The following is an 11,527-nucleotide window of genomic DNA, read 5'->3' on the forward strand; positions in this document are numbered from 1 at the left end:
AGCAATGACAGAATATCCCAAATTCCCCCCGGAATGCAGACTAGGAACATGTGTAGGTGACATCATGACATAAAAACTAGCCATGTCAGAGGGAGTTTAACCATCAAAAGTATGATAGCATGACCAGTTTAATATGATCTGCCCAATGAAAAAGTTATGGGAACAGAGATGAACAACTTAAACTGATGGTGTGATTACATGAGCCCGGTTACCCGGGATTCAACGAAGCGTAAGATATTTTGAAGTTTAAAAAAAAGTCTTTGTGAAACCAAACAAGCACATGCTTTGTCGGGATTCGACCAATATTTGCCGACCTCTCTCGATCGACAGAGGCAGCAGAGGCCGGTTGTCCCAAAGGCGTTTATCTGAAAATTAAACTATTTACATCGAAATATTTCAACTCAGTTGTTCAATAAATAGATAATTTTGCTTTCCAGCTTTAACTTATCTACCGGTTAAGCTAAACGCCTTTCGAACAACCGGCCTCAGCAGTTTAGAAACGTTCTCTAGCAATCGAATTTTTTACCTTGGTTATATTTCTGCAATTCGCAAAATCTAAAAATATATTTTGGTCGTGTTCTCCCAACGAATAGATAAAAACCGCTATTCGGATAGTTGATGAATTGACGTGTAATATACCAATAAATTTTGTTCAAGATATTGTTAACGTTCTCTCCATGGTTGAAATATTAATTTATTACCAGCTTTCGGCTATCAATATCAGTCTATATAGCCTTCAACGGGTAGAATGCAAATGTGAAAAGACGCCAACAATGAAATATGAAACTACATACATATGATGTGCCAACTATAAAGCAGAATATTCAGAGGCGTAGCTAGGATTTTTGGTCAAGGGGGGCCATAGAAAACCTAGGAGGGGCCAAGCCACTAAAGATACAAAGCACATTTTGTGCACTTCTGTGTATAATATTAATGATATAATGGTTGGACAAATGTGATTTAACAACTTTCCGCTCTGATATAAGATTAAGGAGAATATATATATATATATATATATATATATATATATATATATATATATATATATATATATATATACATTTGAGCATGAAAATTACTTAGAACTTTAACTCATTAACTGTCAATTGAACACCTGCTATTTACACAGGCACAGCTAATCGTCTAGGTTTAGAGTTCCACTTCATCAAGAACTGTTCAAATGAAATTGCTCTAGTGATGGCATTCTCAAAATGCAATAATGTCAGTCCTGACTTTCTGTATGGTGTCATTCGCCTTCGATGACATGTATCAACCCTATTCAGGGCAGAAAAAACACATTCTACCACAGAGCTGGAATACCCAGCAGTTACAGCAACCAAATACATTTGCTGCAAAATTTCAGCACCATGCAATGTTGATACAAATGTTGTCGTCCGTGTCATTCTGTTCACATTTTCCTGTTTAGTCTTCTTGCCTTTTGCTTCATTTTCAACTTTTTTCTTCTGGAATTCAAGCTCAGCCAAACTATCTTGACTGGCATTAAAATGCTGTATAACACTGCGAAACACATCACATTCACTTTTCAGTTTATGAAAGGAGAAATCTTCAACTTTCTGACTAATTACTGGAATGGTTTTGATAAAGTCCAGAAGAGGCCTAAGTTCATTAGCATCAAGAAACTGGGCATTTGATGGTTCCAGGATTGTGAAGGACAACCAAACAGATCTGTGTTGAACTCACTGAAACGGTTCTTGAATTCAGCTTCTAGATTGTCAAGTACCTCGACTGCCAATGCACGTAAGCCTTCCACGTTGTTGTTCATATCCCGAAATATTGGTAACTTATCTGTAATTACCGAGTCCTGAAGCCTTTCTGGAGTGGTTCTTTTTCTCTTACTAGCAACACCAGGTTCAATCTCTGTCATAGCAGCGCACTCAGGATATATGACATTTGCAATTTTGTCTATGGTGTACTCATGACGCAGACTATTTAGCTTTTCTCTAATGGATTTCAGTATGATAAGTGATGTTTGTAAGTCACAATCAGGCTTCTGGAAAGTCTTGTTGAGGATGTCAAGAAGAGATAAAACATCCATCATGAATGGTATGAGAAAGATGTTAACAGGTTGCTTTAAGGCTGACAAATAACCCTTAGCTTTGGAACGATATTCTGAATCTACTGACTTTGAAACTGAACATTTTTCTAGTGTGGCATGTACATCATCAATGCATTTTGAAATAACTTTCAGGCTTGATAAATGTCCATCCCACCTTGTAGTTATCAACTTTTTCAAAGAATCGCCTTCATAGAGCTTATGAATCTGAGAGATTCTGAAGAAAATGTATAAATCTTGATTCAGTTGAAAGAAATCATCCATCTCTAGAATGTTTGACAAAGTGCTTTTTATCACTAAAGCAAGCCGATGGTTCAGACAATGGATATATGGAATATTACGCCCACAATGTTCTTGAATTAACTGTTGCAAACCACCTGATAAAAATATAAGTGCAATAAAATGAATAACCTCCTTATCTATACATTTCAATTTTCAATATCTCATTAACACCAAACTTTATGATATATGCCGCATGAGCCTGCATTTTTTCTCACCTTTTGTCCCCGACATGACACTAGCTCCATCAAAGGTATTGGAAACTAGTCCATCCATTGATATTCCATGCTTATCCTCCAGAGTTGTTGTAGCAATGTCCAGAAGACCTTTTGCAGACCGGTCTTCTGCCAACTTGACATCAACTACATGTTCCACAATACCTCCTTTGCTTTTGTTCCAGTATCTCAATGCAACACCCTCCATCTCACTAAATATTGTTGGGATATGATTAGAATTACAGTCAATGGTGATAACTGCACTGTAACCAAATGAATTCCTAAATATTATTTGATACAATAAAGACTACTATAGGAATTAATCAACTTAAATTTGATACTGTACCTTTGGCAGCTGTCAGTAGTCCCATCCATCATTAAAGTGAATAACTCTGCCTCCTTGCACTCATTGGCTACTGTCTCTCTCACAATTTCTGCTAGGGTTTCAATCACATCATTTTGTATTTCTGGTGAAGTATATTTTGCATTGGTTGGAAGATTCTTCGCTATTTGTTGCAAATGTGGATCTTGTGGAAAGATAAGATCAGTAAATGTATTTAAATACAACCCTCCTGACGGGCCCTCTTCCAAATTTGAATTTTCTTCGTGTCCACGAAAGCTTAGACCATTAGCAACAAGGTATTTGGTAGTGTTGAATACTGTTTTCAGCCATATTTTGTGTTCTGGCTTGACTTGGATGAGGTTTCGTACTGTCTGACCACGTTTCTCACGGAATTCTTTCTCTTTCCAAGATGCCACTGCTCGCATATGAACCTCTGACTGTTCATGTTTTTTAAATCCTTTCCCACTTTCCATTGCTGTTTTCCAGTTAGAGAATCCATTTGTTATGAATGTTTTTTCTTTAGTCGAATCTTTTGCAAACATTTGACAAGGATAGCAAAAACATGAATCTACATCTTTGAAATACTCCAGCCAAGAAAAAACCTTGTACCATGAACTTTGGAAAGATCTTTCTCGACTCCCTTGCCTTTTTTTCGGGTAGTGTGGTAATAAAGGCCTTGACTGTTCACGAAATTGCTGAGAACTTGATCCACTTTGTGATGAAGATTGTGATAAAGTATGCATATTTTGTAGTTGATTTGCAATTTAGATTTTACAAATTTGGAATAAAATATTTTGTCAAACTGAGCCCGCGTTAAAAATTCACTGGCAGATAAACGAATCTGCATAGACTTCATATAACCCTCATTTAATATTTTGAAGAAATAATTACGGTAAAAAAGGTATGTGCTTCAGCGCGTTTTTGCAACTAAGCGAGCAAGATTTTGTGATTTACAATACCGCGTGCAATAAAGCATATACTCTTTAAAATTTTCGCAATATTGGCAGCATAAATTTATGCAATCGACTAATCGAGATCAGGGATTCTTTTTCATCCAATACATTTTATCAGGGGGGGCCCAAAATTTCGCCAGGGGGGGCCAGGCCCCCCGGCCCCAGCCCTAGCTACGCCTCTGAGAATATTTACAAGCAAATAGCGCATTGACAAGGGTTGATAGCCGCAAGCTTGTAATAAATAAAAATAATTGCAAGTTTCAACGAGAGAACGTTTCTTACTAATTATGCACATCTACTATATTTTCTGTTTCGTATTCTTGATATAAATTTTCCTGTAGGGTCCGGATTTTTTCCGCTATCACTTAATATCAATATCATCAGGCAGTTGATAGTTATACAGTGGGATGATAACTATGGGCAGTTCAACCATGCGAAAAAATGTAAAGATACTGAAGTATTTCGATCATCAAAGCTTTATTAAAAGGTCGGCAAACAGTGGGCAAGATCAATAGCGAAGGCGATTTTAAGTTTTGTTCTTTTACTTGGAGGCCATTATGTGTGAAGGCTATTATGGCCTTTATGGCCTTTATGGGTAAAATGCAAATTAGTTTACATAGGACACTCGTCGTGTCGCAATTTTCTGTTAATGTAATATCGAAAAGGATATGCCAAATGTGGAAGCTTCCGAGTGCCATACCAAACATTACTGCCCGTTTACTACATTTGGGATGAAATCATGTAAGATGTGGTGAAATAAATAGCGTTTTTAGATTAATCTTTTCTTTGATATTCAAGGCGATGTCCTTGAGTTCAGTCACTACGATGAGATAATTGGCTCAATAGCTGCTTTCATTCCGCACAGTTAATATATCGGCCCAATATATGGAGATTACTATCATGATATTAAACTGCTATTAAGGCTATAGCAGCATAGACAAACAACCTTAAATATAAATGGCGTCTCGCTTATGTTGTTTAAAGCGAGGCAAATGTTCGCAGTTCTTTCTAATTTTGACATCTCTTCTTAGTACACTTCTAATTCTATTCAATGAGTTTATGGACCCGTGTGGTTTTACGATTACAGAAGGGATTCAGTCGTTTTCGTGTCAAATCAATTGCCATTTGGAGAGGAATCTTGCGGACAAAGATCTATATTCCAATGTGGAAATTGTAGGAATTCACCAACGAAAAAGTCAAGCACGTGGTAAAGAAAAATACATTCTTGTTTTACCGAGAAAAACCGCTTGTAGCTCGTGTGGAAGAAAGTCCTGTTATAGTGTCAACCATCTTGAAGATATTCTTGAATCTTGGAGTGATTTTGATGGGGCTACTTGTGCTGGCCATTCTGTAAACTCTATAAACAACACCATTGAATCATGTGGGTTTTTGACCAAACACTGGAGTATGGTTATAAACGAAGGGGGTCAAATACAAACAAGGCAAATGGCTACACAAAATATATCGTTCTTTAAATGCAATATTGTGGAAGCACCATTCCTGATTCGACGAAATGTGTTTGATAAACTTGGGTTTAGACCATCCCATGGGGAAGCTACATTAGTTGACTTCTTTCTCAGATCTAAAGGCACCCTCAAATTTGCTACTTCATTGAATTGTACTTTTATTGATGAGCAATTAGTTGCTGATAGAGGAGCCATGGAAACAAAAGAGATTTATCTGGACTATGGACTTTTGGGATACCATCACAACATACTAAGGGTTATTCGCAAGGACTCTATTACTTGGACCATGTGTACAAGAAGGGAATATTATTGCCCAAATAAGCCACAGAAAGAAATTGATAATCCCATTTCAAGGCAACTTTCACTATTCTGTTGTGATGTTGCTCTAAATCAATACTTAATTGATGCAGTTAATGGGCTTAATGAAGTTGGGATAGACTACCGTCTTTGTCGTGGCACCTTGTTAGGTGCTGTGAGATCTAAAAACATTATTCCATGGACAAGAGACGTTGATATTGATCTAACTCCTACAGATTACACAGATTCTCTGGGTTTTTACAGGCTACAAAAAGTGATGCAAAAGAAACGCTATGCTACGCCTCTTATATATCAACTTAGAAGAATAATGCCCCTTTTTCCTTTGAAAACCCATATCCCTAACCTGTTGAATAATGACCTATTTAGCCAAAAAGTACTGGATCAAATGAGAGGTTTTATACCTATCAGTAAACCTGAATGGAATTCAATAGGTTATGTTGATATGTACGCTTATGAAGGGGGTAGGACTGTGCCAACAAACATTACTATCAATGGACTGAATTACAAAACACATAGTAATCCTGAGCAGTATCTTGCCAAAACTTTTGGTTCATCTTGGAGGCAAGCCCATCTTAGTGGTAGGTCCCATGAACCACACAAGCCATGGATTTGGAGGTTAGATACAAGTAGAGTGCAGGAAGACATTCCTACCCTTGAGAGTTATTGTATCATTTATCAGAATTGTAGCATGGGTCTTCTTTCTATAGTTTCATTTTTATTTATTGCTCTTATTTTTTTACCAATTCTAATGAGGATCGTCAAGAATATTCTAAGCCAGCTTCCCTGAAAAATTATTTGAATTATATTCTTAAAATTCTGCATAGTGATCAACAGCATGTTATTATTAGTGCGTATATGCATACCAAATGTACTTTTATTACTGGAGACTTTCAGTCCATTAACAAAGGCCTTCACTTCACATGCAATTTGCTATCCCTCTGCCTTATATTAGTAGAGTAAAAAAATAAAGGCCTTAAATTCAGGTGGCCCATATCCTATCTAGTTTTGGCTGAGGAAGGTACTAATTTCCCTATATCATATGATGAATTTCACAGGGTATTTGTTACACAAAAACAACATTACAGGACATTTAAAGCTTAGATTGATTATTCAGACATTAGGCCTATACAACTGACCATAATTGCTGAGGGGTACCGGTACTTCTCAATTAAGAAACACATTTTATCTGAAGCCTTTACTTCACCAGAGTGACCACAATTGCCTGCCTCCTTTCCCTTCCCTGACATATTCCAGCTTGATTTTGAACTTCTGTTTATTTTTTATAATGACAGCCTGTCAGGGGAGTAGTTAGAAGGCGGTGTTTGATTTATACATAATTCTGTTCTGCCCAACAGATCTTTATTGTAAGCTATTGGACTTATAAAAGAAATCCGTTGGCAGAACTGAATATATGTATAAACAGCTCTCAATTATCCTTCCACCACGCCACTGGATAATGACAAGTAAAATAAGTAGTGAGTGGTTTGTCTAGTTGCATCATGCCATGTAAGGTAGAACAGTTGGAAAACCTTAAAACCACAATGTCATAAGATCAAATCACTATTTCACTGTTTACATAAGTCATAACGCACTTGGAATATACAATTATTCCTTCACTAAAGCGTGCAAATTTGTATATCGGTCGATTCCAAATTCTTACCTCCCAGCGACATTATGGGATGTTTCAATATTTAATTGTTTCTTGGGGAGCAGGAGTCTTGAAAATTTGTCGCTGCGATACAGCGAACAAGCGAAGCTTTTCATCACGTTGTTGCAATAGCAATATAGCAATAATTTCCCGGAAATACTGCCCTTCTGTTCGCGTAGATTTAACTTTGAGAAATTTTGACGAATTCATAGCACAGGCAGCCCAAGCAGTCACTATATGTTTTTTTATTATTGTTATTGGTAATATGTTGAGTTACTTTATATTAGCAAATTATAGTAGACATTATAGTAAATTTTAGTCAAATATATATTGTCAAAAATTATATGTCTGTGATACTATGTGCCAGAAATAGTATAATACGTAATCTAGCTTTACATTATTCATGTTTGAGGTACTTTATATCAGCAAATTATGGTAGACTTTATATAGTCTTATATATATATTTGTCAACAAATTGCTAAATATCGTATTAAATTAAGATATAGAGTTACTCATTTCTACTACAAGTTGTACTACACCTTTCTGTGTTGGCTTGATCTGATTTTGAATCCGATTGAGGGAGAGGTCACTCATACTATAAATAGTATGTACAGTATAAGAGCATACCCTAAACCTGATATTTACGCGGTTACGACACAAGTTGTATTACGGGCCTTTCCTGTGGTATTCTATAACAAAGCGGCCACATAAACCTTTTCCTTACAGTATAGGCCTTGTCCAGACTAAGTTTTAGTGCGCGTGTATTTTACATAATCGAAAACTACTAGATACACTACGCCCATGCAGATCCTGAACTGGGCGGAAGTTGTTCACTAAAGCCTTCCCCTGACCATCTTTCAGTGCTCGGAATCTTTATCAATCAATAAATAAATAGATAAATTAATGAATAAAATAATTTTATAAATAAATAAATAAATAAATAAAATAAATTTTGTTACAGTTATATAAAATATAGAGCTTCGAAATTTGTAGACTTCACATGCGGAGAAATGCTGGGTGTTATCTTAGTAAATAACAACTGGATGGGTTGATTAATAAGAACCCTGCGTACCACGTACCAACTATATGAATGAATTTTGATCGCTGATCCTGTGCATGCATGGAGCCCAAAATTTGGAGTAGCAGACAGCGTATACTTTCATATTTTTCATTTATTTTTCTGATCAACTTCAAATGTGGTTTAAAAACTGCCTTAAAAACTTCTCGACGCTTCGACCTTTCGTCAGAACCTCGTCAGAATAGATGATACCACCGCGAGGGATATTATATCTTTTTGGCATTTTACATCTGGCGAAAAAAACCCAAACTGAGCTATTTAATTTTGCAGTGTAAATAACGAGAATCATTAAACGCGTTTCGCACAATCGGGAAGTGACCGGAATAAACTAGAAATATGTATAAAATGTACAAATAGTATGATTGTATTACCTGTTGTTGTGATATTTCAATAGGAGTGTACAGAACTGTCCAGGTAACGTTATCAAAACATGGCGGTGTTGTTAGTGAACCTTCATAACGGTAGAACCTCTCAGTGTCCTTTGGTAGCAGGTTTTTTACGTCGAATGACGGAAACCTAAATTTTGTACCTATAGTATAGGGAAGAAGTTTGATATACGGAAAGAATGAATGCGGGCATGCATTTTTAACTGATAAACTAGAGGTAATATTTAATCATTGGTTTGGTTCAGTTTACGTTATTCTTTTTACCTATATTCTTTACTCTGTGAATGTACTTTAAAAAGTTGTCAAATACTGGATTCCGTCGTCCAACCTAAACCAAGGTAAAAGGCAAAAAAGATGAATGCAGTTTCCTTTATTTATTGCGTATAGCAAATCGAGGGGTAATGATAGCATGCCTTAATTTGACATTACGTCTAAAAAAGACTTTGGAAAATTAAAAGCCCTTTAACAGCTGGGCCAATATATGCAGTATTAAAAGATGAGTGCTTGTTTATTATAAGGATTTATCATATCCAACCTAGTACCTCTAGTCGGGTTTACAGTTAGTCAGTCATACTTTAGGTTAACGCGTATAATTATCATATGTTGACATTTCTTCTATTCACAACCCCAATAATGAAACGCGAAGTGGAAGTTAAGGAATAAATTAATTGCCATATTATGCTTGGTTAGGCTAAAATATAGCTTTTTGAGGCACGGGCAATATATATTTGAGCGAAACCCTCTAGTTTTGCTCAGTTTTATTCCAGCGAACAATTGAGGAGAAACAGAACAAACAAGGGTTTTGGAAAGACAACCCATATTGAATAATTAGTTTATACTTATCAATGTCGTAAACAAGGTAAATTAAAAAAAATTACAAACCTCGATCATAACTCCAAGAACAGCGAGAGCTTTAGGTTGATCAATAGCGACAGATAAATTTTGAAACTTTATGTTATAGTGTACAAAGTGAAGCTGTAGGAACACAAAGTACTGGTATGAAACATTATTACCAAAGATAAAATGATAAAAACGCGTCAAGTGTAGCTTATATTTATACGAGAGTGAATTATAAATAAAGGATGAGCGTTCATATAATTTACAGCAGACAAATTGACGAAATATACGAGGTATTAGACATGCTTCAGAATATGAATTGTTTCCAAAATCATTTGCTTGATTAATGAAAGGATTTATACTTTTTCGCGGTCTTGCCTTACCTCAGCGGGAAAGCTTCTTCCTTCAAACTGGTGTTCAGAACCAATCTCATTGCTACTTCCCCAGTGAAAGTGCAGATGATCTAACAAATAACGTCTCGCACGGTTCAAGGTTAACGAAGCCAATGCATTTCTTAGATCAATCTTGAAAGTCTTGCCATCATTTTGCATTGTGAAGTCTCCGCGACATGGGCATGTGTAATGGGAAAACTTCAAAGAGGATCTGAGGGAAGGTCTAAAGTCTTTCTTGTAGAGGGGGATGTTGATGGGGATTGACGCTTGTTGCTGCATAGAGGGAAGGATCTCGACCAATGAGAAGGACCTTAAAGAAAAATAGAAAAATATTTTAATTTAAATTGAATCAGGAGTGCCATCGAGAAAGAGGAAGCAGTATCATGCAAATAATCAGCTGAAAATTTTATTTACACACGCGTCTTCAGTCTTTCAATGCCACCTTAAGGCGTTCACACGGCACCGGATGAATTTGGAACCGTGCTCGAAAGAGAAGAAAGTTTGACCGGTTCTACGTGTTTACACGAGGAAACCAGACGAATCCGAACATGGTCCCAAGTTCCTCCTGTCCAGTGTAACGTATAGCCTATGACGGTAGTCGTGTAAGTATAATCCTGAAGCAATCGTCGATGTAGTGACAAAATTTCGCATGCCACCTCCCGATGCATGGGAATCAGCTTTATGAACAGTAACGGGAATATAGATGGAATCAGCTTCATAAAATATAATAATCAAAAGATCATTATGTAGTATATTTTAAAAAAAGATGGATATAGGTATAAATAAATGTGCAGAAATAGTGAACCGATGTTTGAGTTGTCAAATTGGGGTCGAGACTCACCATTCTTTCCATGGAAACTCCAGTCAATTTTGGCGCTTTCTAAAATTGAAATAATAATGACAGTATAATGAAACTGATTGCAGGATTAAGGGGCTGTTTACATGAGCCCGGTTACCCGAGATTCAACGAAGCGTGAGAAGATCTTGAGGTATTGAAATGAGCAGATAACATGATCCTGGCAGTCGTATAATCACCACAACAATAGCATGTGCTTGTTTGGTGTCATAAAGACTTATTTTAATACCTCAAAGTCCTCTCACGCTTCGTTGAATCTCGGGTAACCGGGCTCATGTAAACAGCCCCTAAATGCAAGGGCTGGGTGGGTGTCCAAAAAAGAGGCAATTAGCAAATTTTGTTTTTTGAAGTAGCTCTGAACGAGGAAAGCTCTTAGGCTACAGTCAACAGTAACATGATGTTTTGTGATTGAATTTTTGCCAAACACTGCGGTTGCCGTTAGGCTACGCTTAGGCTGTGGTTCGATCGTGGGTCGGTTGCTGTTGTTCGATGCGAGCTAATATCTTTCTAGTAGCGAGCCAATAAGAGTGCACATTAGCTCATATCCTGCGCTTGTGTATAAAATAAATTTATATAATATTATTCGTTTTATACACGTCCGATTTCTTTTTACTGCGTTTACGCGTTTATTCGAACACGAATATATGAATACACACTTCTCCCAATAAAGCGTTCTGTACCT

At 36.6% G+C, this 11,527-nt stretch overlaps 3 protein-coding genes across 3 annotated transcripts; 1 reads left to right on the plus strand and 2 right to left on the minus strand.

Moving 5' to 3' along the window:
- Positions 1-1,163: 1,163 nt before the first annotated feature.
- Positions 1,164-3,806, minus strand: LOC114541796 (zinc finger MYM-type protein 1-like). The gene is made up of 3 exons (XM_028561606.1): positions 2,915-3,806; positions 2,572-2,780; positions 1,164-2,451 (listed from the first exon to the last, which is right to left on the minus strand). Exons 1-3 carry the CDS (start codon positions 3,652-3,654, stop codon positions 1,583-1,585), a joined length of 1,818 nt encoding a protein of 605 aa, XP_028417407.1. The 5' UTR covers positions 3,655-3,806; the 3' UTR covers positions 1,164-1,582.
- Positions 3,807-4,521: 715 nt separating this feature from the next.
- Positions 4,522-7,796, plus strand: LOC114542145. The gene is made up of 2 exons (XM_028561898.1): positions 4,522-4,605; positions 4,896-7,796. The coding sequence occupies exon 2, from the start codon at positions 4,924-4,926 to the stop codon at positions 6,433-6,435; it is 1,512 nt and encodes a 503-aa protein (XP_028417699.1). The 5' UTR covers positions 4,522-4,605; positions 4,896-4,923; the 3' UTR covers positions 6,436-7,796.
- Positions 7,797-8,348: 552 nt separating this feature from the next.
- LOC114540408 (carbonic anhydrase 12-like) lies at positions 8,349-10,232 on the minus strand. The gene is made up of 5 exons (XM_028560601.1): positions 9,981-10,232; positions 9,643-9,735; positions 9,025-9,088; positions 8,746-8,903; positions 8,349-8,378 (listed from the first exon to the last, which is right to left on the minus strand). Exons 1-5 carry the CDS (start codon positions 10,146-10,148, stop codon positions 8,349-8,351), a joined length of 513 nt encoding a protein of 170 aa, XP_028416402.1. The 5' UTR covers positions 10,149-10,232.
- Between the last annotated feature and the right edge of the window lie 1,295 nt (positions 10,233-11,527).

Source organism: Dendronephthya gigantea, unplaced genomic scaffold (genome assembly GCF_004324835.1).
Source record: "Dendronephthya gigantea isolate DGI-Jeju-01 unplaced genomic scaffold, DenGig_1.0 000003F, whole genome shotgun sequence".
NCBI classification, from domain to species: Eukaryota; Metazoa; Cnidaria; class Anthozoa; order Malacalcyonacea; family Nephtheidae; genus Dendronephthya; species Dendronephthya gigantea.

Bases quoted from the DNA above. Each gene is read 5' to 3' on its own strand.
- LOC114541796 (XM_028561606.1), bottom strand. From the start codon at position 3,654: ATGCATACTTTATCACAATCTTCATCACAAAGTGGATCAAGTTCTCAG. The intron at 2,781-2,914 runs GTACAGTATCAA...AACAATATTTAG, and splicing joins ACTACTGACAGCTGCCAAAG to TGAGATGGAGGGTGTTGCAT. The intron at 2,452-2,571 runs GTGAGAAAAAAT...TATTTTTATCAG, and splicing joins TGTCATGTCGGGGACAAAAG to GTGGTTTGCAACAGTTAATT.
- LOC114542145 (XM_028561898.1), top strand. From the start codon at position 4,924: ATGGACCCGTGTGGTTTTACGATTACAGAAGGGATTCAGTCGTTTTCG.
- LOC114540408 (XM_028560601.1), bottom strand. From the start codon at position 10,148: ATGCAAAATGATGGCAAGACTTTCAAGATTGATCTAAGAAATGCATTG. The intron at 9,089-9,642 runs GTTTGTAATTTT...ACCTTGGTTTAG, and splicing joins TTCTTGGAGTTATGATCGAG to GTTGGACGACGGAATCCAGT. The intron at 8,379-8,745 runs GTAATACAATCA...TCATTCATATAG, and splicing joins TTGAAATATCACAACAACAG to TTGGTACGTGGTACGCAGGG.